The 27,191-nt window shown below is 45.7% G+C and overlaps 2 protein-coding genes and 1 pseudogene across 9 annotated transcripts in view; 2 read left to right on the plus strand and 1 right to left on the minus strand.

Moving 5' to 3' along the window:
• Positions 1 to 23,482, minus strand: part of RBM10 (RNA binding motif protein 10) — a 42,036-nt gene extending 18,554 nt beyond the window's left edge. For 4 of the 7 annotated variants that reach the window (XM_025372681.1, XM_025372680.1, XM_025372678.1 and 1 more), the window contains exons 1-2: positions 23,215 to 23,482; positions 21,204 to 21,345 (exon numbers count right to left, since the gene is read on the minus strand). In XM_025372681.1, the coding sequence (XP_025228466.1) occupies positions 21,204 to 21,220 (17 nt within the window). In that variant the 5' untranslated portion in view covers positions 21,221 to 21,345; positions 23,215 to 23,482. Of the gene's footprint in view, positions 1 to 21,203; positions 21,346 to 23,183 lie in introns of all 7 variants that reach the window. The other 3 variants (XM_025372675.1, XM_025372679.1, XM_025372676.1) reach the window with 3 other exon arrangements.
• Positions 9,950 to 11,677, plus strand: LOC112616227 (annotated as a pseudogene).
• Positions 23,483 to 23,489: 7 nt separating the features above from the next.
• On the plus strand, positions 23,490 to 26,492 carry NDUFB11 (NADH:ubiquinone oxidoreductase subunit B11). 2 transcript variants are annotated; one of them, XM_025372708.1, is made up of 3 exons: positions 23,490 to 24,245; positions 25,965 to 26,125; positions 26,268 to 26,492. In XM_025372708.1, the coding sequence occupies exons 1-3, from the start codon at positions 23,841 to 23,843 to the stop codon at positions 26,389 to 26,391; spliced, it is 690 nt and encodes a 229-aa protein (XP_025228493.1). In that variant the 5' UTR covers positions 23,490 to 23,840; the 3' UTR covers positions 26,392 to 26,492. The 2 variants fall into 2 exon arrangements, with proteins under 2 accessions (XP_025228493.1, XP_025228494.1); XM_025372709.1 differs by having other exon boundaries at positions 25,965 to 26,095.
• Positions 26,493 to 27,191: the final 699 nt, after the last annotated feature.

Raw genomic sequence — 27,191 nt, forward strand, 5'->3', positions numbered from 1 at the left:
GTTTCCTTGATGAGTTAAAAAATTACTAGAATATGGGCTCCAGGAAATGAGGGGACCTTGGCTCACTGCCATATTCCCTAGCACTCAGTAGGCGCTCAACAATTATTTTGAACAAATAATGACTGAAAAAGCATTCTAAAAGCAACCAATATATGTTTACTTAAAATAGAAAAAACTAGATGACATAGAAGAATGCTACTATACTAACAGGATTCCAATTCTGGTTGGGAACAACATGAGAATGTCCGTTATCAACAGCATTCTTAACATTATTCTAAAGACACTAGCTAAAACAATTAAACAGGGAAGGAAGAAAAAAGGTTAAAAGCTGGAAAGAAGAAGGTAAAATTACCATTATTTGTAAATGATAAGAGAATATACTTGCAAAGCCTAAGAGAATCAACTGAAAAAACTGTTATAAATAATAAATCAGTAAGGATGCTGGGTACAAATTAATGTAACCACTGTTTAGAAAATAGAAAGGTCCCAAGTACAATTCATCAAAAAGGTTAAATACATAGACATGTGCAAGATATTATGACTATATTTCACATATATACCAGGATATATTTCAAACAGATCAAAGATTTAAATATAAGAAATGAAACCACAGGCCAGGCGTGGGCGGCACTCTGGGAGGCTGAGGTGGGCAGATCACTTGTGGTCAGGAATTCGAGATCAGCCTGGCCAACATGGTGAAACCTCATCTCTACTAAAAATACAAAAATTAGCCGGGTGTGGTGACATGCGCCTGTAATCCCAGCTACTTGGGAGGTTGAGGCAGGAGAATCCCTTGAACCCGGGAGGCAGAGGCGGCAGTGAGCCAAGATCAAGCCACTGAACTCCAGTCTGGATGACAGAGTAAGACTCTGTCTTTAAAACAAACAAACAAACAAACAAACAAAAAACAAAGAAAGAAATGAAATCATAAAAGAAGAAAATATAGAATAATTGAATAATTTCTTTATAATCTTGAAATGGGGAAACCTATAATCCAAATCCAGAAGCCACAGAAGAAAAGATTACTAAATTCAACTACATAAAAATAAAATACTTTTGCTTGGAGAGAGAAACAGAAAAACAAAAAACATCATTAACCAAGTCAAAAGACAATAAACTAGGAAAAACGATGGGGAAAGGAAGTGAACAGAATTCACAGATAAAAATATAAACTACGTGTATCTGAAAAGATGCTCTATCTCACTTACAATGAAAGATGAAAATTTTGCTAGGTGAGATGGCTCATCCTGTAATCCCAGCACTTTGCAGGGCCAAAGTGGGAGGATGGATCGCTTGAGGCCAAGACCAGCCTGGACAACATAGCAAGATCCCGTCTTTACAAAACCACCATCAATCACCACCACAACGTATTAGTTGGGCATGGTGGTGCACATCTATAGTCCCAGCTACTCAGGAGGCTGAGGCGAGAGGACTGCTTGAGCCTAGGACTTCTAGGTTACAGTGAGCTATGAGTGTACCACTGCACTCCAGCCTGAATGAGAGTGAGACTCCATCTCAAGAGAAAGATGATAATTAAAACTACATTGGATAGACTGTTTTAAAATAAACTTTATTTTACTTAAGACAAGGTCTCGGTCTGCTGCCCAGGCTGAGTGCAGTAGTGCAACTATAGCTTACTGTAGCCTCTACCTCCTGGGCTTAATCAATCCTCCCATCTCAGCCCCAACTAGCTGGGACTACAGGAATGCACCACCATATCCAGCTAATTTTCAAATTTTTTATAGATACAGGATCTCACTGTGTTGCCCAGCATGATCTTGAACTTTTGGACTAAAGTGATCCTCTCGCCTCAGTCTCCCAAAGTGCTGAGATTACAGACGTGAGCCACTGCACATGGCCTAAAATAAACTTAAAATTTTAATTTCTGTATATTTTTTCTAGATTTTTTTTATTGTGGTAAAATATACATTTACCATTTAACCATCCTTTTTTTTTTTTTTTTTTTTTTTTTTTTGAGATGGAGTCTTGCTCTGTCACCCAGGCTGGAGTGCAGTGGCACAATCTTGGTTCGCTGCAACCTCTGCCTCCCAGGTTCAAGCGATTCTTTTTTTTGTGTGTGTGTGTGACGAGTTTTGCTCTGTTGTCCAGGCTGGAGTGCAGTGGCACAATCTCGGCTCACTGCAGCCTCGGCCTCCCGAGTAGCTAGGACTATAGGCGTGTACCACCACGCCCGGATAATTTTTGTATTTTCAGTAGAGACAGGGTTTCACTACGTTGGTCAGGCTGGTCTCGAACTCCTGACCTCGTGATCCGCCTGCCTCGGCCTCCCAAAATAATGGGATTACAGGCGTGAGCCACTGTGCCCAGCCTCAAGCAATTCTTGTGCCTCAACCTCCCGAGTAGCTGGGACTACACGTGTGTGCCACCATGCCTAGCTAATTTTTGTATTTTTAGTAGAGATGGGGTTTCACCATGTTGGCCAGGCTGGTCTCGAACACCTGACTTCAGGTGATCCACCTGCCTTGGCCTCCCAAAGTGCTGGGATTACAGGTGTGAGCCACTGCACCTAGCCTTTTTTTTTTTTTTTTTTGAGACAAGTTTCACTCTTATTGACCAGGCTGGAATCCAATGGCACAATCTCGGCTCACCGCAACCTCCACCTCCCGGGTTCAAGCGATTCTCCTGCCTCAGCCTCCCGAGTAGCTGGGATTACAGACCTGCACCACCACTGGCTAATTTTGTATTTTTAGTAGAGACAGGGTTTCTCCATATTGGTCAGGCTGGTCTCGAACTCCTGACCTCAGGTGATCCACCCGTATGGGCCTCCCAAAGTGCTGGGATTACAGGCATGAGCCACCGCGCCCAGCCAACCATTCTTAATTATCTAATTCAGTGGCATTAAGTATACTAACAATGTTATGCAATCATCACCTTTTCCCGGAATTTTTCATCATCCCAAACAAAACCTTTGTACCAATTAAACAATTGTCACCCCACCCCACAGCCTCCATTCTACTTTCTTTTTTTTTTTTTTTTTTTTTGAGACGGAGTCTTGCTCTGTCGCCCAGGCTGGAGTGCAGTGGCGCGATCTCGGCTCACTGCAAGCTCCGCCTCCCAGGTTCACGCCATTCTCCTGCCTCAGCCTCCGAGTAGCTGGGACTACAGGCGCCCGCCACCACGCCCGGCCAGTTTTTTGTATTTTTAGTAGAGACGGGGTTTCACCATGTTAGCCAGGATGGTCTCGATCTCCTGACCTCGTGATCCACCCGCCTCGGCCTCCCAAAGTGCTGGGATTACAGGCTTGAGCCACCGCGCCCGGCCTCTACTTTCTGTCTCAACGAATTTGCCTATTCTAGGTACTTCATATAACTGGAATCATATAATATTTGTCCCTATGTGTCTAGCTTATTTCACCTGGCATGTTTTCAAGGTTCATCCACAAGGCAATATGTTAGAATTTCCTTCCTTTGTATGGCAGAATAATACTCTTCTACTGTAGTATGCACACACCACATTTTGTTCATTCATCTCTTCATACACAGATGGGTTGCTTCCACCCCTTTGTTATTTTGGACATTGTGAATAATGCTGCTATGAATACTGGTGTCCAAGTATCTGTTTGAATTATTGCTTTCAATTCTTTTGGGTATGTACCCAGGAGTGGAATTGCTGGATCACATGGTAATCCTATGTTTAACTTTTTCTGGAACTGCCAAACTGTTTTCCACAGCAGCTGTACCATTTTACATTACATTTTACATTACATACAACCCAGTGTTGCACAAGGGTTCCAATTTCCCCACATCCTTACCAACACTTGTTATTTTGCATCTTTTCATGTGTTTACTGGCCATTTGTATATCTTTATTGGAGAAATGTCTATTCAAGTCCTTTGCCCATTTGTTTTTTGTTTTGTTTTGAGATGGAGTCCGACTCTGTCACCCAGGTTGGAGTGCAGTGGCACGATCTCAGCTCACTGCAACCTCCGCCTCCCAGGTTCAGCTTCCCGAGTAGCTGTGATTACAGGCGCCTGCCACCACACCCGGCTGATGTTTTGTATTTTTAGTAGAGACAGGGGTTTCACCATGTTGGTCAGGCTGGTCATGAACCCTTTGCCCATTTTTAAATTGGGTAATTTTGTTGTTGTAAGAGTTCTTATATTCTGGATGTTAATCCCTTACCAGATATATGATTTACAAATATGTTTTCCCATTGTGGGTTGTCTTTTCACTTTCTTGATAGTATCTTTGGAAGTACAAAAGTTTCTCATCTCTTGTTGTTACTAGCAGTCCCTGAACTAGAACAGGTTCAGAGAGACTTCCAAAAGTTTCTAATCTTGGCCAGGCATGGTGGACTCACACCTGTAATCCCAGCACTTTGGGAGGCCAAGACGGGCGGATCACATGAACCCAAGAGTTTGAGACCAGCCTGGGCAACATAGCGGAACCTCATTGCTATAAAACAAATAAAAATAAACAAAAGTTTCTAATTTTGATGAAGTCAAACTTCTTATTTTGAAATAATTTTACATGTACAGAAAAGTTCAAAGAATCCCTGTATACCCTTCACCCAGCTTCCCCTAATATTAACAAAACTAGGGCAAATTTGTCAAAACTAAGGAATTAACTAAACTACAGATTATATTAGGATTCCACCAATTTTCTCGCTAATACCCTTTTTCTGATCCAAGATTTAATCCTAAATATCACATTACATGTAGTTGTCACATTCCCTCAGTCTCCTCTGGCCTGTGAAGGTTTATCAGTCTGTCCTTGTTTGTTTTTAACAACCTTAACAGTTTTGAACAGCACTGGCCAGGTATTTTGTAGAATGCCCTTTAACTGGTTTTGTTTGATGTGTTCTGATGATTAGACTTGAGATTATGGATTTTTTTTTTTTTTTTTTTTTTTTTTTTGGAGAAGCATACAACAGAAGGGAGATAGTGAGATGCCCTTCTGATCATATCACAAAAGAGAGTACATGGTAACAACATGACTTATCTCTGGTGATGTTAACCATGATCACCTAGTTAAGGTGGTGTCTGCCAGGTTTCTTCCCTGCAAAATTTCTCTATTTCTCTTTCCATACTCTATTCTTTTTTTTTTTCTTTTTTTTGAGATGGAGTCTCGCTCTGTTGCCAGGCTGGAGTACGGTGGCACCATCTCAGCTCACTGCAACCTCTGACTCCCGGGTTCAAGCAATTCTCCTGCTTCAGTCTCCCGAGTAGCTGGGACTACAGGCACCCGCCACCACCCCCAGCCAATTTTTGCGTTTTTAGTAGAGACGGGGTTTCACCATGTTGGCTAGGCTGGCCTCAATCTCCTGACCTCACAATCCACCCCCCTCGCCCTCCCAAAGTGCTGGGATTAAGGCATAAGCCACCGCGCCCGGCCTCCATACTCTATTCTTTAGAGGTGAGTCTCCCAAGACCAGCCCAGTCAAAAGAAGGGTAATTGTGTTCTACCTCCTGGAGGGAGTATCTACATTATTTGGAATTACATAAAAATTATTATTTATAATAACTATTAAACACTATATTGTACTATACAATAATCACTATTATTTAGAATTCTTCTGTAAGGAAGATTTGATAGAACATTTTTATTTTAACAGATTTACAACAGTCCAATGTTTGAAAACAAACAGCAAGGCTGTGTGGAAAACAGGCACTTTCATATTGCTAGTAGGAGTTAAAAATGGAATAATACTTATGGAGGAGAATTTTGCAACAGCTGACAAAACTAAAAATCTACATACCCTTTGACCCACAGTTCTACTTCTGGGAATTTAAAGTATACATATACTTGCACATGTACAAAAAAGTTACTGTAGCACTGTTTAAAAAAACAAAGGATAGGCTGGGGGCAGCGACTCACGCTTGTAATCCCAGTACTATGGGAGGCCAAGGTGGGTGGATCACGAGGTCAGGAGATGGAGACCAGTCTGGCCAACGTGGTGAAACCCCGTCTCTACAAAAAATACAAAAATTAGCTGGGTGTGGTGGCGCGTGCCTGTAATCCCAGCTACTCAGGAGGCTGAGGCAGGAGAATCTCTCGAACCCAGGAAGCGAAGATTGCAGTGAGCTGAGATCGCGCCATTGCACTACAGCCTGGCAACAGAGTGAGACTCCGTCTCCAAACAAACAAACAAAATAAAAAAACAAAGGATAAGCCAGGGGCAGTGGGTCATGCCCCTAATCCCAGCACTTTGGGAGGATGAGGTGGACGGATCGCTTGAGCCCGGGAGTTCAAGACCAGCCTGGGTGACATAGCAAAACCTCATCTCTACAAAAAAATACAAAAATTAGTTAGGCATGGTGGTGTGTGTTTGTATCCCCAGCTACTTGGGAGGCTGAGGCAGGAGAATCACTTGAGGCCAGGAGGTCAAGGATGCAGTGAGCCATGATCGCACCACTGTACCTGGGTGACAAAGCCAGACCCCTCTGTCTCTCTCTCTCTCTCAAAAAAACAAAAACAAAAACAAAAAACATCATAAAGGTAAATGAATTAAAACATGAATAGACAGGCCGGGCGCGGTGGCTCAAGCCTGTAATCCCAGCACTTTGGGAGGCCGAGACGGGCGGATCACAAGGTCAGGAGATCGAGACCATCCTGGCTAACACGGTGAAACCCCGTCTCTACTAAAAAGTACAAAAAACTAGCCGGGCGAGGTGGCGGGCACCTGTAGTCCCAGCTACTCGGGAGGCTGAGCCAGGAGAATGGCGTAAACCCGGGAGGCGGAGCTTGCAGTGAGCAGAGATCCGGCCACTGCACTCCAGCCTGGGTGACAGAGCGAGACTCCATCTCAAAAAAAAAAAAAAAAAACAAAAAAAAAACAAAACATGAATAGACAGATCAGTGACATAGAATCTACAGCATACAAAAACACACATGGAAGTTCAGTATAAGCCAAAGGTTATATTTCAAACTAACAAGGGGAAAATGAATTAGTCAATAAATAATAGTTACAATAAATATCTGGCCTAGGGATCAGCAAACTATAGCCAGTGGACCAAATCCAGTCTCCTTAAATAAAGTTTTAGTAGAGGCCAGGTGTAGTGGCTCACATATGTAATCCCAGTACTTTGGAAGGCCAAGGCAGGAGTAACCCTTGAGTTCCAGACCCAGCCTGGGTAACACAATAGTCAGACCTTGTCTCTACTAGAAAAAGAAAAGAAAAGAAAAAAAAAAAAAAAAAGAAGAAGAAGAAAGAAAGAAAAAAAGAAATTAGCAGTGTGTGAGGCTAAGGTAGGAGGATCCCCTGAGCCAGGGAGACAGAGGCTGCAGTGAGCTCTGATCGCGTCACTGCACTCCAGCCAGTCAGGGCAACACAGCGAGATCCTGTTTCAAAAAATAAATTAATTAAATAAATAAAGTTTTACTGGAACACAGCTATATTCATTCATTCATTCATAAATTGTCCGTGACTGCTTTCAGTTTAGTTGCAACAGAGATGGTCTTGCAATGCAATGCCAAAAATATTTACCATCTGATCCTTTACAGAAAAGTGTTGCCTACTAAGAAAACAAAGTTGTTTACTTCTTTGCCACTTAGTGTTGCCCGCTAAGAAAACAAAGTTGTTTACTTCTTATGCCAGATAAACTCTGGATGGGTGAAAACTTAAATCCCCAAATAGAAACCATAAAAATATTAAAGAAATCTCTCTCCAAAAAAAAAAAAAAAAATCTCAAAACTGCTTTCTCCCATGGCTGAACTAGTTTGCATTCCCACCAACAGTATATAAGCATTCTTTTCTTTGCAGCGTCACCAATTTTTTTTTTTTTTTTTTTTTTTTACTTTTTAATAATTGTCATCTGACTGGAATGAGATGGTGTCTCATTGTGGTTTTGATTTGCATTTCTCTGATGATTAGTGATGATAAGCATTTTTTCATGTTTGTTGGATACCTGTATGTTATCCTTTGAGAAGTATCTGTTTATGTTCTTTGCCCATTTTTTAACTGGAACTTTTGCTTTTTGCTTGTTGATTTAACTTCCTTGTAGATTCTGGATATTAGACCTTTTTCAGATGCGTAGTTTGTGAACGTTTTCTCCCATTCTGTAGGCTGTCCATTTACTCTGTTGGTAGTTTCTCTTGTTGTGCAGAAGCTCTTTAATTAGGTCCAACTTGTCAATTTTTGGTTTTGTTGCAACTGCTTTTGGGGGCTTAGCCATAAATTCTTTGCCAAACCCTGTATCAAGAAGGGCATTTCTTAGGTTTTCTTCTAGGATTTTTTTTTTTTAGGCAGAGTTTCACTCTTGTTGCCCAGGCTGAAGTGCAATGGTGCAATGTTGGCTCACCGCAGGTTCAAGTGATTCTCCTGCCTGAGCCTCCCAAGCAGCTGGGATTACAGGCATGCACCACCACGCCTGGCTAATTCTGTATTTTTAGTAGAGACAAGGTTTCTCCATGTTGGTTAGGCTTGTCTTGAACTCTCAGCCTCCCAAAGTGCTGGGATTACAGGCATGAGTCACCGCACCTGGCCTTCTAGGACTTTTATAGTCTGAAGTCTTACATTTAAATCTTTAATCTATCTTAATTTTTGTATATGGTGAGAGGTAAGGGTCCGGTTTCATTCTGCTGAATATGGCTAGCCACCTATCCCAGCACCACTTATTGAACAGGGAGTCCTTTCCCCCTTGCTTACTTTTGTTGATTTTGTTAAAGATCAGATGGTTCTATGTATGCGGGTTTATTTCTGCATTCTCTACTCTGTTCCACTGGTTTATGTGCGTTTTTGCACAGAACCATGCTATTTTGATTACTGTAGCCTTATAGAATAGTTTGAAGTTGGACAATGTGATGCCTCTGGCTTTGTTCTTTTTGCTTAGGATTGCTTTGGCTATTCGACCCAGTAATCTTGCTACTGGGTATATACCCAAAGGAAAATAATTCATTCTATCACATGCACCCATATGTTCAATGCGGCACTTTTTTTCTTTTTCTTTTGAGACGGAGTTTCGCTCTTGTTGCCCAGGTTGGAGTGCCATGGTGCAATCTTGGCTTACTGCAACCTCCACCTCCTGGTTCAAAAGGTTCTCCTGCCTCAGCCTCCCAAGTAGCTGTGATTACAGGCACACGCCACAACGCCTGGCTAATTTTGTATTTTTAGTAGAGATGGCATTTCTCCATGTTGGTCAGGCTGGTCTTGAACTCCCAACCTCAGGTGATCCGCCCACCTTGGCCTCCCAAAGTGCTGAGATTACTAGCATGGGCCACTGCGCCTGGCCGTTGCAGCACTATTCACAACAGCAAGGACATGGAATCTGCCTGAATGCCCATCAATAGTGGAAAAGATAAAGAAAAATGTGGTACATATACACCATGGAATACTATGCAGCCATAAAAAAGACAAAATCATGTCTGTCACAGTCATATGGATGGAGCGGGAGGTTGTTATCCTAAGCCACCTACCACAAAAACAGAAAACCAAGTACTGCATGTTCTCACTTACAAATGGGAGTTAAATGTTGAATGTACATGAATGTAAATATTGGAACATCAGACATTGGGGATCACTAGACCGGGAAGGTGGGCGTGGGCTGAAGGACCATCTGTTGGGAACTAAGCTTACTGCTTGGGTGATGGGATCAACAGGGCCTCAGGCTTCAGTGTCACGCAATTTACCCATGTAAAAAACCTGTACGGGTCAGGTGTGGTGGCTCATGCCTGTAATCCTAGCACTTTGGGAGGCCGAGGGGGCAGGATCATTGAGGTCAGGAGTCTGAGACCAGCCTGGGCAACATGGTGAAACTGTCTCTACTAAAAAATACCAAAATTAGCTGGGTGTGGTGGTGCACACCTGTAGTCCCAGCTACTGTGCAGGCTGAGGGACAAGAATTGCTTGAACCAGGGAGGCGGAGGTTACAGTGAGCCGATCGCCCTACTGCACTCCAGCCTGGGCGACAGAGTGAAACGGCATATGAAAAAAAGAACAACCACCACCTGTATGAGGGCCACCCCGGCCTGGGGCAGGGGCGGGGAGGGGGATGGTAGAGAATGTGACACCAGGTGGCCCTAATCCCACACCCCAGCCCTTTCCACATCCCTGCCACCAGGGGGTACCCGCATACTCCCAGCGCTCACTGGCCAACAGACTCGGCTTATGGGCGATTTCCTCAGGACCCAGGCTCCTTGCCCAAGGAGGAAGATGGCAGACCTTTCTGAAAGGGAAGAAAGTTGGCTACTGGCTGCATGAGAAGAAAATCAAGAAGCTCAATTTCCAGGCCTTGGCGGAGCTGTACAGGAAGCGAGGGACAGAAGTGCAGCTGAGGCCAGGAGCGGCGGCTCACGCCTATAATCCCAGCACTTTGGGAGGCCGAGGCGGGTGGATCACCTGAGGTCGAGAGTTCGAGACCAGCCTGGCCAACATGGTGAAACTCTGTCTCTACTAAAAATAGAAAAATTAGCCATGCCCAGTGGCAAGCGCCTGTAATCCCAGCTACTCGGGAGGCTGAGGGAGGAGAATCGCTTGAACCCAGGGGGCAGAGGTTACAAGGAGCCGAGATCACGCCACTGCACTTCAGCCTGGGCAACAGAGTGAGCCTCATCTCAAAAAAATAAAAAATAAAAAAAAGAAGTCATGCAGCTGAACCTCAGCCAGCCGCCAACTGAGGAACAGGGACCCCTGGAATTCATCATTCACAAGTTGACCAGTGTCATCCTTGAAGCCGACCAGAATGACAGCCAGTCCCTGGAGCTGGTGCACAGGTTTCAGGAGTACATCGATGCCCACCCTGAAACCATCGTCCTGGACTCCTCCCCTGCCATCAGAACCCTGCTTCACCGCGCCAAGTCCTGCAAGCTCATCTGGAAGATTGAGGTCTACATGGAAGATAGCAGGATCTACTCACTGCCCTTCATGGAGGGGCCTGTGCGGGGATGACACCATGTGGCTACTGGAGAAGAATGGCCTGGCTTTCCTGTTTATTTGCAAAACCAGACTGGCTCACAGCACCAACTCTCACAAGATGGCTATTGCATTCAATCAGGAGGGCCTGAACGGCATCCAGTCACCCTGTGTGGTCTAGAATTTCATCAACCACAACACCGTTCTGTACAAGGTGTTCATGGTCGGCGAGTCCTACACTGTGGTCCAGAGACCCTTGCTCAAGAACTCCACGGACACAATGTGACCGCGAATCCATCTTCCTCAATAGCCACGAGGAGTCAAAGCCGGAGTCATCATTGGTCCTGACGGAAGTGGACAAGATTGAGGGGTCTGGTCTGTTCAAGAGCAGCGGAGCAAAAAGGTCATCTGGGAACTCCCCCAGGCCCTGTGGCAGGCGCTGGGAATATTGCTGCTCGGCACCGACATCATCATCAACAACCAGATGGGGCAGCATGCCGTCATCGACATCAGCGCCTTCCCAGGCTATGAGGGTGTGAGCGAGTTCTTCAAAGACTTCCGGAACCACATCACCACCATTTTGCAAGACCAGAGCACAGCCACAGCAGCCATGGGGGATGTGGCCCTGCTGAGGCACAGCAAGCTCCTGGCTAAGCCGGTGGGCAGCCTAGCAGGCGAGCGGACATGCAGCGCCAGCCCCGGCTGCTGCAGCAGCATGATGGGCCAGGACGCACCCTGGAAGGCCAACGCCTATGCGGGTGGTACCTCCAAGCTGCCGCACCCAAGACTTGGCTGCACTGCTAGCATGTCGCCCAGCTTCTAGCAGCACTGCGTGGCCTCCCTGGCCAACAAGACCTCCTCCCAGTAGCCATGGAGCCAAGATCCAGAGGGGTGGCATGGGGCATACCCGCTGGGCTAGCAGCTCCCAACGGCACTGCTACTACTGAGAATCCCCAATGATCTGATTATTCTTTTTCTTAACTTTTAACCTGATTTTCTGACGTCATGATCTAAATGAGGGTTGAGGGAAGATGGAAGAGAACATCAAGTGGTCCAGCGTTGGGGAAAAGGGCCATCCCACCTGATTCCTGCTGTGCAGACTTCTTCACTGAGTTAAAAAAACAAAACAAAACAAAACAAAACAAAACCAAACCTGTATGTGCATCCTTTAACCTATAATAAAAGTTGAACTTTAAAAAAAAGAAAATAAATATTAGAAAGAAATCATAAGAAAAAAATGTATCTTTTAAAGAGTGGGGTGGCCGGGCGCGGTGGCTCAAGCCTGTAATCCCAGCACTTTGGGAGGCCGAGACGGGCGGATCACGAGGTCAGGAGATCGAGACCATCCTGGCTAGCACGGTGAAACCCCGTCTCTACTAAAAAAATACAAAAAACTAGCCGGGCGAGGTGGCGGGCGCCTGTAGTCCCAGCTACTCGGGAGGCTGAGACAGGAGAATGGCGTAAACCTGGGAGGCGGAGCTTGCAGTGAGCTGAGATCCAGCCACTGCACTCCAGCCTGGGTGACAGAGCAAGACTCCATCTCAAAAAAAAAAAAAAAAAAAAAAAGAGTGGGGTAGGTCTTCCTCAGCAAGCCACATCCCAGCAGTCATAAAAGGAAAATGAATAAATCTGGCTTTGTAAAAATTATAAATCTCTATAGAGTGTAAAAAATACGAGAAACTTAGAAATAAATATGTAATAAAGCAAGTATGGTAAAACGTTCATAGTAGAATCTAGTGGGCCGGGCATGGTGGCTCACGCCTGTAATCCCAGCACTTTGGGAGGCCGAGGCAGGCGGATCACCTGAGGTCAGGAGTTTGAGACCAGCCTGACCAACATGGAGAAACCCCGTCTCTACTAAAAATACAAAATTAGCCAAGTGTGGTGGCGCATGCCTGTAATCCTAGCAACTTGGGAGGCTGAGGCAGGAGAATCACTTGAACCCGGGAGGTGGAAGTTGCTGTGAGGTGAGATTGTGCCATTGCACTCCAGCCCGGGCAGTCAGAGCGAAACTCCATCTCAAAAAAAAAAAAAGAAGAAGAAGAAAAAAAAAGAATCTAGTGGATGGGTATATATGGTGTTCATTGTAAAATTCTTTAAACTTTGCTACATGCTTGAAATTTCACAGTAAAATATGGAAAACACCATAAAGATAAGTAACAAATGGGGCAAATATCCATTAAACATGTTTCCAAACATTTTGGTTGATTTCCTTTTTTTTTTTTTTTTCAAATTCCACCTCAAGTTTATTTTTAAGGATTAGTTGAGCAAGTTTGGAGTTAGAAGTGAGAGAATCATGTTTAAAGGAAAGGGTAGGTCATCCACAGAACAGCGTTCGGTCATTACGAAAAAAAAAATACTTCTTGCTTTTATAGTACCATCTTCCTCCATTAGGCCTACCTGCATACTATGCTTCATCAACTCTAAGATCACCTCACAACTGTACCATTATTTTAGGCACCACTAAAAGGCAATGTATGGCTAACAAAACTATGACAAACCATTGATAATATATCCAGATTTCAGATATGTTACAGTGCATCTTAGTTGATGAAACAAAAATATACAAAACATGAGACACAGTAAAAATGAAAACTACCACTTCATTATACCTTTTCACAAGCAAATAGTGCTCAAAAATGTGAACAGCCAGACACAGTAGCTCACACATGCAATCCCAGATACTCTGGAGACTGAGGCAGAGGATCACTTGAGCCCAGGAGTTTGAGACCAGCTTGGGAAACACGGCGAGACTCCACAGAAAAAATTAAAGCCAGATGTTATGGCACACTCCTGTAGTTCCAGCTACTGGGGAAGCTGAGGCAGGAGGGATGGCTTGAACCCAGGAACTGGAGGATGCAGTGAGCTATGATCACACCACTGGACACTGTCTCTTTAAAAAAATGTGGATTTCCATTTTTTTAAACAATTACTTGTTCATGTATTCATTCAAGAAATATTAACCCAACATTTGCTATACGATAAGTACTGTTCTAGGTGATAGGGATACTGCTGTGAACAAAATGAAGTCACTGTCCCAATGAACTCAGCTTGGAACCCAAATTGTTTCCTTTTTTCTTGAGATGGGGTCTCACTCTGTCGCCCAGGCTAGAGTGCAGTGGCACGATCTCAGCTTACTGCAACCTCCACCTCCTGGGTTCAAGCAATTCTCCTGCCTCAGCCTCCCGAGTAGCTGTGATTACAGGCACCCACCACCGCGCCCAGCTAATTTTTTATATTTTTAGTAGAGATGGGGTTTCACCATGTTGGCCAGGGTGGTCTCAAACTCCTGACCTCATGATTCACCCGCCTCCGCCTCCCAAAGTGCTGGGATTACAGGCGTGAGCCACAGCACCTGGCCCCAAATTGTTTCCTTACAGTAAATGCCTGGAGAAGAAATCACTGTTAGTGGTATGAGTAGTTTTAAGGTTCTTGATACAATCGATTTGAACTGTAGTCATCAAAATTCAAGAACTGGGGCCAGCACAGTGGCTCACGCCTGTAATCCCAGCACTTCAGGAGGCTGAGGCGAGTGGATCACCTGAGGTAGGGAGTTCGAGACCAGCCTGGCAAACATGGTGAAATCCTGTCACTACTAAAATACAAAAATTAGCTGGGCGTGGTGGCACACGCCTGTAATTCCTGCTACTGAGGAGGCTGAGGCACAAGAATCCCTTGAGCCTGGAAAGCAGAGGTTGCAGTGAGCCAAGATCATGCCACTGCACTCCAGCCTGGAAGACAGAGTGAGACTATCTCCAAAAACAAAAACAAAAAAAAGGAAAAAAAAAAATCAAGAACTGAACAGATACGAATAAATTTATAAATTTTCAGATGAAATTATCCTGAACTCTCTTGACATCCAATATCCAAACTAAATAAATTCAGGTATTGAACTCTTGCTATCTAAACTCAGGAAGGGAACATATTTGGATAGAAAGGAATACTTTTAATTGGCCACCAGAGCACTCTGAACAAACACTTTCCAAAGGCATACCCCTTTTATAAAGCATTTCTAGGGTGCTGGACTGAATCGTCATATATGAGGATCTTCACAAAATGAGTATTTCTAGAAAATATAAAATGCTAAAATTGGCAGAAGAGATGAAATGGTAATCAAAAACCAGGTCATCAGATGCTTTTATATTTTTTGATACAGGGTCTCACTCTGTCACTGAGGCTGGAGTGCAGTGGCATGATCACAGCTTACCACAGCCTCAACCTCACAGGCTCAGGTGATCCTCCTGCCTCAGCCTCCTGAGTAGCTAGAACTATAGGCACCTGCCACCATGCCCAGTTAATTTTTGTATTTTTTGTAGAGACAGAGTTTTGCCATGTTGCCCAGGATGGTTTCAAACTCCTGGGTTCAAGTGATCCAACTGCCTTGGCCCACTGCGCCCAGCCTCCAGGTGCTTTTAAAGGTAAGTTCTACCAAGTTTTTCAAGGTACAGATAATTCTTCTACAAGTTTCTCCAATAAAGAGAGAATAACAAAGGCTGCCCAACTCATGTCATAAGGCTACCTTGATTCCAATGCCAGATAAATACTGAAAATAAAATTATTGGACTACTTCACTGATAAATACAGGTGTAGATATCCTAGATGATACAACAGCTAATAAAATCTAACAAGGTTTTAAAAATATACATAAATCACTAACATTTCTGCCAAAAACTCATGAGTAAGCATTAGAAAAATCCAAACTGAGAGACATTCTACAAAACAACTAAGCTTAAAACATGCTTTCAATATAATCCATAGGTTCAGGAAAAAAAAAATGACAAGGTCATAAAAGACAAAGATAGAATAACTGTTTCAGATTAAAGGAGACAAGGAGCTCAATGCAATACATGATCTTGGACTGGATCCTGGGTTGGGGAAAACCGCTATAAAGGACATTACTGAGAAGAGTGATAACATCTGAATATGGGCTTTATATACGATAAAAGTACTATATAATTGTTAAATGTCCTGATATTGATAAGTATATTGTGGTTATGGAAGAGAACACCTTTGTTCTTAGGACATACATGCTGCCAGACTTAAAAGGTCATGTCAGACTGGACGCGGTGGCTCACGCCTGTAATCCCAACACTTTGGGAGGCCGAGGCGGGCGGATCACCTGAAGTCGGGACTTTGAGACCAGCCTGACCAACATGGAAAAACTCTGTCTCTACTAAAAATACAAAATTAGCCGGGCGTGGTGGTGCATGCCTGTAATCTCAGCTACTTGGGAGACTGAGGCAGGAGAATTGCTTGAACCCAGGAGGCAGAGGTTGCAGTGGGCCGAGATTGCACCACTGCACTCCAGCCTGAGCAACAAGAGTGAAACTCTGACTCAAAAAAAAAAAAAAAAAAAAAAAAAGGCATGTCTGCCACCAACTCAAATGATTAAAAAAAAAATTGTGTGTGCATGTGTGTGTGTGTCTATGTAAAGATACAGCGCTATAGGGTGGGCCAGGTGCGGCAGCTCACGCCTGTAATTCCAGCACTTTGGGAGGCTGAGGCAGGCAGATCACCTGAGGTCAGGAGATCGAGACCAACCTGACCAACATGGTGAAACCTCGTCTCTACTAAAAATACAAAAATTAGCCAAGCGTAGTGGCGGACGCCTGTAATCCCAGCTACTTGGGAGGCTGAGGCAGGAGAATCACTTGAACCCGGGAGGTGGAGGTTGCAGTGAGCCAAGATCACGCCATTGCACTCCAGCCTGGGCGAAAGAGTGAGATTCTGTCTCAAAAAAAAAAAAAAAAAAAAAAAAAAGGATATAGAGTGATAGAGCAAATGTGGCAAAATACTTACAATAAGTAATTCTGACTAGAGGATATATGGGAATTCATTATACTTCTTCTTGCAACCTTTCTGTAAATTTGAGATATTTTCAAAGTAAGAAGTCATAAACATATACATACATACCATGATCAAGTGGGGTATAGCTCAAGAATGCCAAGGATACAATTTAATACGATTTATGAAATTTTTATTTATTTTTTTGATATGGAATCTCGCTGTTGCCCAGGATGGAGTGCAGTGGCACGATCTCAGCTTACTGCAACCTCCACCTCCTAGGTTCAAGTGATTCTCATGTCTCAGTCTCCCCAGTAGCTGGGGTTACAGGCATGCATCACCACGCCTGGCTGATTTTTGTATTTTTAGTAGAAATGAGATTTCACCATGTTGGCCAGGCTTGAACTCCTGGCCTGAAGCGATCCACCCACCTTGGCCTCCCAAAGTGCTGTGATCCACCACCATGCCAGGCCACAATTTATGAAATTAATGGACAAGGGGAGAAAAAAAGCACAGGATTTTGAAGTTTAATACTTATTTATGGTCAATCTTAGCAAACGAACATCAGATAATTTTCTTGATTTATTAAAGGATACATTCTAAAAACTTACTGCATGCATCATACTTAATGGAGAAACTTTAGACACATTCTCTTTCATTCCTCTCCCTTCTTCCTACTGTCTCAACTGCCATGTGCTGAGGATGGCTACACAGAAGGGGCTGCCTGTCAGCCCTAGATTAATTGCTCTTCTGCAGACTGCCTTTGTAGGAAAGAAAAGTAAACTATCTTGTTTAAGCCATTATTCTTTGGATTTTCTGCCACAACTAGCCAAAGTAAATCTTAATTTGTGCACCCAGTATCACTTATACTATTTAATATGGCACTAAAAGTCCTGGACAATGCTATAAATGAAGAAAAATAAATAAGTGACAGGATAGATTTGCATACAATATGACCAACTACTTAGAAAGAACATCAGAATCAACAATGAAGTATTAGAAATAACAAGGGCATACAGCAGGGGTAACTTACAGAAATCAACAGCTTTCCTCTACCCCAGCAAATACCAGCATGAAAAATATTTTTCAAAAAATAAGATAACGGCCTGTAATCCCAGAACTTTGGGAGGCCAAGGTGGGTGGATTGCTGGAGCCCAGAAGTTCAAGATCAGCCTTGGCAACATGGCAAACTCCGTCTCTACAAAAAATTAGCTGGGCGTGGTGGCACGTGCCTACAGTCCTAGCTACTTGGAAGGCTGAGGTAGGAAGATCACCTGAGCCTGTGGAGGTCACCACTGCACTCCAGCCTGGGTGACAGAGCAAGACCAAGTCTCGAGAAAAAGAAAAAGATAATGAAAGTGACTGAAGTACCTAGGGATTACTTTAAAAAAGAATACATAAGACTTGTATTTCTATTTATGAAAATGAAAGCTTTTTATGCTCTTCACATAAATTTCAAAATATTCTCTACACAGGTCTGAGATGAGATGACTACTTACAAAGATGATTTTCCCCAAATTAATAGAGAAGTTCAGTGCAATATCTATCAAAATTCTTGTTGTTGTTGAGGGGCTTTGATAACTTTTGATATAGAATAAAGCCCCACGAATGATTAAATCAACTTTGAAAAATAAGTGCAAAGGAGCTATTAAGACATTCTATAAAGCCATACTAATAAAAACAGTAAGGTGCTGGCACAAGAATGTGTAAATAGACCAGCGGAACAAATTACATCGCTCAAGACAAATCCATGTACATGAGGGAACCTGAAATCAGATGCGGTACCACAGATCAATAAAGAAAGAATGGACTACTTAGGAGGTGGTACTGGAAAAACTGCCTACTATATGGAAGAAAATAAAACTGGAGCCTACCTTATGCCATATTCAAGAGTGGAATCTAGATGGATTAAAGATCTGAATGCAAAAGGTAAAAACTATACATTAGGCTGGGCGCGGTGGCCCACGCCTGTAATCCCAGCACTTTGGGAGGCCAAGGCGGGCGGATCACAAGGTCAGGAGATTGAGACCATCCTGGCTAACATGGTGAAACTCCGTCTCTAATAAAAATACAAAAAATTAGCTGGGTTTGGTGGTGGGCGCCTGTAGTCCCAGCTACTTGGGAGGCTGAGGCAGGAGGATGGCGTGAACCCGGGAGGCGGAGTTTGCAGTGAGCTGAGATCGTGCCACTGCACTCCAGCCTGGGTGACAGAGCGAGACCCCGTCTCAAAAAACAAACAAACAAAAACAACTATACATTAAAAGATAAGGCAAAAAAGGTGATGTTGGGCAAGGCGCGGTGGCTCACGCCTGTAATCCCAACACTTTGGGAGGCCGAGGCAGGTGGATCACCTGAGGTCAGGAGTTCAAGACCAGCCTGACCAACATGGAGAAACCCCATCTCTACTAAAAATACAAAAATACAAAAAATTAGCTGGGCGTGGTGGTGCATGCCTGTAATCCCAGCTACTTGGGAGGCTGAGGCAGGAGAATCTCTTGAACCCAGGAGGTGGAGGTTGCGGTGAGCCGAGATTGTGCCATTGCACTCCAGCCTGGGCAACAAGAGTGAAACTCTATCTCCAAAAAAAAAAAAAAAAAAAAAGTGATGTCAGCACATCAAAATTAACAACAGGCATCTACTCTTTGGGGAATTATTAAGTAAAATGCAGTAGACATGCCCCATGATGCCCTTGCCAGCAACTGGAAACAAAGCAGTAACATACACATGGCAATACAGACAGATGTCAAAAATACAGCACTGTGCTGGGTGCAGTGGCTCATGCCCGTAATCTCAGCACTTTGGGAGGATCACGTGAGGTCAAGAGTTCGAGACCAGCCTGACCAACATGGAGAAACCCCATCTCTACTAAATATACAAAATTAGTCGGGCATGGTGGTGCACGCCTGTAATCCCAGCTACTTGGGAGGCTGAGGCAGGAGAATTACTTGAACCTCGGAGACAGAGATTGCAGTGAGCCGAGATTGTGCCATTGTACTCCAGCCTGGGCGACAAGAGTGAAACTCCGTCTCAAAATAAACAAACAACAACAACAACAAAAAAACAGCACTGTTGGCCAGTTACAGTGGCTCATGCCTTTAATCCCAGCACTTTGGGAGGCCAAGGCAGGAGAATTGCCTGAGCCCAGGAGTTTGAGACCAGCCTGGGCAACATAGAGACACCCTGTCTCAAAACAAAAAACAAAAAACAAAAAACAAAAAAAACCTCCCACTCTAAGTAATACAAAGTTCAGGAAACAAAATGAAAACTGTGGCACTATGCCATGTGTGTCAACTGAAAACACAGTTGCTCAAAACAACACTTCATATTTCCATTTTCTATGAAAATGTATCTATATGATACATTTATATATGTATGTATATTTATATGATACATGTATCTATATGATACATTTGTATATGTACGTATATTTATATGATACATGTATCTATGATACATTTATATGAAAACAATGTATAAAATAAATCTGATACATTTTCTATGATATGTATCATAGAAGGATACATATCAAACACACAGAGCAGCTGCCCACAGAGGTGCGAATTGGGAATAAAATGAAGAAATAAACGTGGCAAGAGGAAGCCTTGTGCTGACCTATGACAAAAACCTACCTTGAACTGGAAAGTATGATGAATTCAAACCTCTGCACTTGAGGGCTTTTAAAAGTCAATGGATTTACTTGGTAATAAAGTTTGAACAAAGTATGTATGTCAGCTACTCAAATTCAGAAATGGCCACAGTGCACTTCTAGTGAATACCATCCAAAATCAAATGTCTTTCAAAAAACATTTCTAATGAAAGCCAAGACTGAATAACACTAGGTGATGACCTTATCTCAAATTTGGGCTCACTTTTCAGAAAACAAAATATTACAATTCTACCTTTTTAAAAGCGGTGGTGGTAGAGGAAACCCTTTGTAAGACATTTTAAAAATTATTTCCTCTTTTTATGAAGCTATCGACTCTTGAGTCTTAATAGAGGCTTTCTGGGAGAGTTAAGTCTGCTTTTCTAGGCAATCTTCAAGTGTCATGGCTGGGTTACCTGCCTCGGAATCACCTGGATGGCAAGGGATCACTGAATTTTACTCAGGATTTCTGTATTTTACCCAGTGTTCCGGCTATTCCTTGTTCATAGCAGAGCTGAAGAAATAACTATCTGAGAGTATCCATTCCAAGCAAGTATCATGCCAACTGTAGCCCATACTGTCCCTGGAATCTCCCACTATCTAACCTGACTTGTTCCCTAGTGGTACTGGGCAAATCCTGACTCTGATGGTGCCATTCCCACCCATCCCTCATACCCCAGGCTATAGCCCCAACCTCAACCTCCCACCTGTTAACTGCATAGCCTCACTGCGACACCATGAGTACTGAGAAGGATACAATCTCATGTCTCATTCATCACTGCACTCTCAGAGCCCAGCACAAGTCCTGGCTCACAACAGGTGCCAAATATCTGTCTGCTGAAAAGAAACTCCTCATCTGCTATTGCTGTTTCCTCTACCCAGAAGCCCCAACCTAGCACCTTCTTGGATCAATTCTCACATAGAGGCAAGCCTAGGCTGTTTGGGAGGCTGGGAACGGGTAACTCACCGTCTTTCATACTCCATGTCCTGATAGGGCCTTCGGGGGCTGCTGGGGCCCCTCCTCAGCCGCTGGCTCCGTTTCACTTCCCAGCCACCCCCGCTGCTGCTACCATGATCTGCCAGCCTGGGTGATGCTTCCTGCAGGGACTCTGCGGAGAATAGAGGGAAAAAAGGGGTCAAAACAGTTGGGACAGAGAAGGCCTCCTTGAGAAACCCTCGTTGTCAAGGCTCTTTGCCGCCCCTTAGCCCAGGGACGTTGTCTTCTAGCTCCCAGCACTCCTGTGCATCATAGTGTGAAGGTAGCCCCTACTTGGCCTGCTCCTCCCTTTCCCCGCAAACATGAGGCTAGAGCCCACTGCCTTAGAAAACAGCAAAGACTTCAGCAGACAGGGGGCATCTTGCAGAGAGACCTGGCGGGGACACCCACGGTGTGATCAGGGCTTTGCCACCTAAGACAGGTAGACAAATTCAAGCCTGGGGCTGCATCCCAGGGTGGCGGTACGGATACTCTCAGGGCTGAAAGTCTTGCCTGAGATTCAGCACATCAGGCAAGACTTCACAACAATGGGGGCCCCAGGCACCCACCAGGCTCCTTCCATGGGCCCCAAGGGACCATCTCATCCTCCCAACAAGCTGCTGGCTGTCCCCTATAAGGCAGCAAAAGACCATGAAAGGTTCTTGGGGGTGTGTATGAAGGGGCTAACTTGGCAACGAGACAGCTGCTACTTCCCTGGGCTCCTGGCCAACACAGCCTTGGCCCTCATACAGCAACTGGCTCAGCCCTGAGCCCTGTCTCCTATGTGCAGCCAGGTCCCAAGGTGATTCCCTCCCCAGGGCTCAAGCCCGTTTTCCAGAGGCAAAAGGGGCCCTTTTGGAGGCTGTTCTGAACCACTGTGCTCTTCTACTGGGATGGAGCAGCAGCCACTTCATCCAACCCTCAGGGCTGTGGTGAGAACTCAAGGAGTCCTGAGAACCCTGTGACCCAGCCAGAGGTCAGGATGAATCCCAGATCTTCAGGCTCCACCCTCTGAACAGGAATCAGGTAAAGCCAGGCAAAAATAGCACCTGCCCAACACTAGGTTGCTGCCACGCCTTTGCTCTATGTGCGTGCACATACACACACACAGACACATGCACATTCCAACTTTCTCTTCCTCCTCAAGCCACAGGGAACCCGAATTACCTGCTCCCAGGTGGGCAAGAGTTAGAATCACACCAGAGGCACTGGCGGCTGAGAGCACAAAAACCCTCAAGAGACTCTGACAAAGGGGCCAGAGTCACACAGTAACATCCACCACAGCCAAGGGCCAGTCACAGACACGAGCCCCAAATAACTACGGGCCCACATCACAGAAGGAATCCACAGTAAGGACCACAATTACACACTAGGTCCCCGTTCCATGGATGAGCGTCACTCTCACAAACTCCCCAAAAGAAGGGGCAATGAGTCACACACACATTCCCTGCATCCCCCTCCCCACCCAATAAGTGGGTTAGGGTCAATCACAAGACAGTCGTCCCCCAAGCCCCGCCCCATGAATAAGGATCTGAGTCACAGACACCCTCCCTCAAAGGGTAAAGACCAGAGCCACATCCTCCCTCTGATCCCCCAGGAATAAAGACCAGAACCACAGAATATTTCCCAATGGATCGATAAACACCAGAGTAACACAGAGCAGCATCCCCTCTCCTATGCACAAGTCGCAGACAACCGCTTCCCCACTGATAAACTTCGGTGTAGCCGACACAGTGATCCACAGTAGCCCACTCCCATTCGTCCCTCCCTTCCCCCAACCCGCACGCACCCATCCCATGTCCCAGTCGCGCACGCGCCTTTGCTCACACCAAAAAAAAAAAAAAAAACACCAAAAAAAAAAAAAAAACCCTCCCGGGTAGAGACATTGCACGAACCCCTCCGTTCCGCGCATCCCACCGACCCGAAGTCCGCCCTCGCGCCTCCTCTACGTCCCCGCCCCGGGCCCCTTACCTCCGCCCCCACGACCAGCGTCGACGCTCACCTTCTCGGCCCGGGCTGTCAAGGGAGGGCTCCCAGACATCACCTCGGCCCGCCGCCACCTCCTCCAACTCTCCCAGCTCAGCCGGAGCCGGAGCGCGCAACTACCAAGTCCGAGACTGCAGGCAGATCGGGGGGAGGGGAGAAGCGCCAAGCGCGCTGCCCTCCCAAGGAAACTCACTGCCGCCTACTCCCAGCCGGCCACAGTCACCAGCTCAAAATGGCGACGACGAGAAGGGAGTCGGCGCTCCGACCACCATCCACCTACTAAGGAAGCGCGCTCTGGCCGGCCCCGGCGATTGGTCACCGCCCGCCAGGGGACAGCCCTGGCCTCCTCTGATTGGCAAGCGCTGGCCACCTCCCCACACCTCCCCACACCCGTGCGAACGCTCCCCTAGTGGAGAAAAGAAGTAGCTATTGGCCAATCCGGCAGGGCCCGCTTTTTAGAAGCTTGATTTCCTTTGAAGATGAAAGACTAGCGGAAGCTCCACCTCTTTCCCCAAAGGGCGAGGGAACTCTGGGCGATTGGCTGGGAACTATATCCACCCAGTGTCACCGATTTCTTCCTATCCAGGAAATGAGCAGATCCATCAATAAGAAATTTCTCAGCCTGGCCGAAAGGGGGAGAGAATGGTTGGCCCCACGAAGCCACGACAACTGGAGGCAAAGAGGGTTGCTCAACGCCCCGCCTCACTGGAAAACAAAATCAGATCTGGGACCTATATAGCGTGGCGGAGGCGGAGCGATAATTGTCGCGCTCTCACCCACTGCAGCTGCGCACAGTCGCATTTCCGTCCCCGCCCCTCAGACCCTGCAGCACCATCTGTCATGGCGGCTAGGCTGTTTGGTTTGAGCGCTCGCCGTCTTTTGGCGGCAGCGGCAACGCGAGGGCTCCCGGCCGCCCGCGTCCGCTGGGAATCTAGCTTCTCCAGGACTGTGGTCGCCCCGTCCGCTGTGGCGAGAAAGCGGGCCCCGGAACCGACCACACAGTGGCAAGAGGACCCAGAACCCGAACACGAAAACTTGTATGAGACGGTAAGAGGCGGGGGGGGGGGGGGGGGACGGAACCCTGAAGGGGTCAATCCGGGATCGGCAGGTGGGGCGCTGTAGAGGACGTTCTTAGGCAGTAGAGTCCTGCGCGGCCGGCGAAAGCCTAGAAGACTTGGGAATTTTGCCTATCTTGTGTTCCTCCTTTATCTGTGGATATCCGTGTTCCAGGGCCAGGGGCAGGACTGGTTTTATTTTGCAGACAGAAATCATGCCTCAAGTGGACAGCGCTCAAAACGCATTAGAAGCAATATAGTACAACAACGATAATACTAAACACCGATATGGCACTTGCTCGTTGCTGTCTGTGTTCTTTTTTTTTTTTAGAGACGAGATCTCGCTCTGTTGCCCAGGCTGGTCTCGAACTCCTGGCTCAAGCGATCCTCCCGCCTCGGCCTCCCAAGGTGCTGGGATTACAGGCATGAGCCACCGCTCTGGGCCCCATCTGTGTTCTAAACACTTGATATGCATTAGCTCATCTTATCCTCAAAACAAACCCCATTTCGAGGTAGGCACTATTATTATACTCCATCCTACAGATAAGGAAACTGAGGCACAGAGCTGTTAAGTAGATTGCCCTAGCTCACATAACTGAATACATGGTGGAGGTGGAACTGGTATTTGAATTTAAGGCTACCAGGTCTGCTGTGCTGTATTAATAGCAGACGCTGTGAAATCAGGCAGCACTGACAGTTACCTACCCATGTGACTTTGGTGGCATAAACCCTTGGTGCCTCAGTTTCTTTGTCTGTAAGATAGGAACAGTAATAGGACACCTAAAAAGTAAGACACCCCACCTGCCTCATGTGATTAAATGAGTAAAAATGGTCGGAACAGCAGCTGGCACTTCGTAAGTATGTAATCAGCACTAGAATGTGTTATTATTGCCATGTTTCATCTCACTGAGATTTTGTGAGGTTTGTCTATGTGAAAAGACTGGCACATAGTAAGTACTTCAGCAATACTAACCTCTGGTTAAGGGGCTTGGATGTATAGGATGCTCGTTCATTCTGTAAATATGTATTGAGGGCCTGCTGTGTGCCAGGCTCAGTTCAGAGCCCTGGGGATACAGCAGTGTGGAAATCAGACAAAGCCCATGCTCTCATAGAGCTTACATGATAGTGCAGAAGACAGAAAATAAACACGTAAAATATTAAAAAACAATAATACAGAGTAGTATAATAGATAGTATAATGTGAGAATGTATGATATACAGAGAATGGGGAAGGTGTGCTACTTAGGTAAACATAGGCTAGAAAGAGACAGGGAAGGAAGAGAGGATGTGAAGACAAAGTTAGGCAAGGTAAGTGGATAGAGGATGACTTGGGTGTAGGGGGCTATTTCATTAGGTTGAGCCATAAGAAATTGCCAGTATTCAACTATTTGTGACCTATAAAAATAGCAGTTTCCTATGCTTCAACTTTGAAAGACAAGGTAACTAGGGAGTGCCTCCTGAAGGAAGTGGTGATGAATCCAAAATGTTGAATGAGGAGACAGATCCAGCCATGACTAGAGCTGGAAGAAAGGCTTTCCAGGCAAAGACAGCAGCAAGTGCAGTGGTTCTGCGGTGGGAAGGAGCTTGACATATCCCAAGAATGGAAACAGAGGAATTTAGTGAGAGGGGCGTATGGAGACCAAGTTATGCAGGGCCAGAATAAGGCTTTGTGGAGCAGCAGGAAGCCCTCATTGACCTCTCTTTCTCCACAGAACCCAGACTCCCATGGTTATGACAAGGACCCCGTTTTAGACGTCTGGAACATGCGAGTTGTCTTCTTCTTTGGCGTCTCCGTCGTCCTGGTCCTTGGCAGCACCTATGTGGCCTATCTGCCTGACTACAGGTGCATGGGGTGTCCAAGAGCGTGGGATGGGTAGGAGCCCGAGGCAGGGATGGAGGTTGAAGGGGACTCTGCAGGAGTCTTATTCCTGCACCATTGGGAATAGGGAGCTGAGATGAGGGATTGGTGTCAATTGAGGCTCCCTCACGTCTACCCCTGCTATTTGCACTGCCAGGATGAAAGAGTGGTCCCGCCGCGAAGCTGAGAGACTTGTGAAATACCGAGAGGCCAATGGCCTTCCCCTCATGGAATCCAACTACTTCGACCCCAGCAAGATCCAGCTGCCAGAGGATGAGTGACCAGTTGCTGAGTGGGGCTCAAGAAGTACCACCTTCCCCACCTCCTGCCTGCCATTCTGACCTCTTCTCAGAGCACCTAATTAAAGGGGCTGAAAGTCCGACTCGCCAATGTTGATTGTGTTGTGAAGGGGATATGGGGTAGGGGTGTCAGAAGCTTTAAAAGGGCTGCTGCAGCCTTCCCTGGGTGTTCTGGCTATATATTGCTGTGTGACAAACACCTTAAAACTTAGTGGCTTAAGACCACAATTCAGTCTTCTCTTTCATGGCCCTGTGGGTTGACTGGGCTCAGTAAGGTGGCTCTTCTTGGGGTCTCAGATAGTTGTAGTTAGATGGTGGCTGGGACTGGAGTCATATGAAGGCTCAACTGGGCTGGGTGTCTAAGATGGCTTCTTCACTCACATGTCTGGCACTTCAGTCCTCTTCCATATGGCCTCTCTCCAGCAGAACAGCCTTGACTTTTTTTTTTTTTTTTTTTTAGACGGAGCCTTGCTCTGTCACCCAGGCTGGAGTACAGTGGCATGATCTCTGCTCACTGCAACCTCTGCCTCCCAGGTTCAAGCGATTCTCCTGCCTCAGCCTCCAGAGTAGTTGGGACAACAGGCGCCTGCCACCACACCCAGCTAATTTTTTGTATTTTTAGTAGAGACAGGGTTTCATCATGTTGGCCAGGATGGTCTCGATCTCCTGACCTCGTGATCCGCCCGCCTCGGCCTCCCAAAGTGCTGGGATTACAGGCGTGAGCCACCGTGCCCAGCCTCTTTTTTTTTAAGAAGGAGTTTTGCTCTTGTCACCCAGCTGGA

The sequence above is a fragment of the Theropithecus gelada genome, chromosome X (genome assembly GCF_003255815.1).
Source record: "Theropithecus gelada isolate Dixy chromosome X, Tgel_1.0, whole genome shotgun sequence".
Taxonomy (NCBI): domain Eukaryota; kingdom Metazoa; phylum Chordata; class Mammalia; order Primates; family Cercopithecidae; genus Theropithecus; species Theropithecus gelada.

What these genes read in the sequence shown, in the direction of transcription:
- NDUFB11 (XM_025372708.1), top strand. Translation starts at nt 23,841, where the DNA reads ATGGTTGGCCCCACGAAGCCACGACAACTGGAGGCAAAGAGGGTTGCT. An exon ending in ACGAAAACTTGTATGAGACG is followed by an intron (nt 24,246 to 25,964) that starts GTAAGAGGCGGG and finishes CTTTCTCCACAG; the next exon opens with AACCCAGACTCCCATGGTTA. An exon ending in TGTCCAAGAGCGTGGGATGG is followed by an intron (nt 26,126 to 26,267) that starts GTAGGAGCCCGA and finishes TTGCACTGCCAG; the next exon opens with GATGAAAGAGTGGTCCCGCC.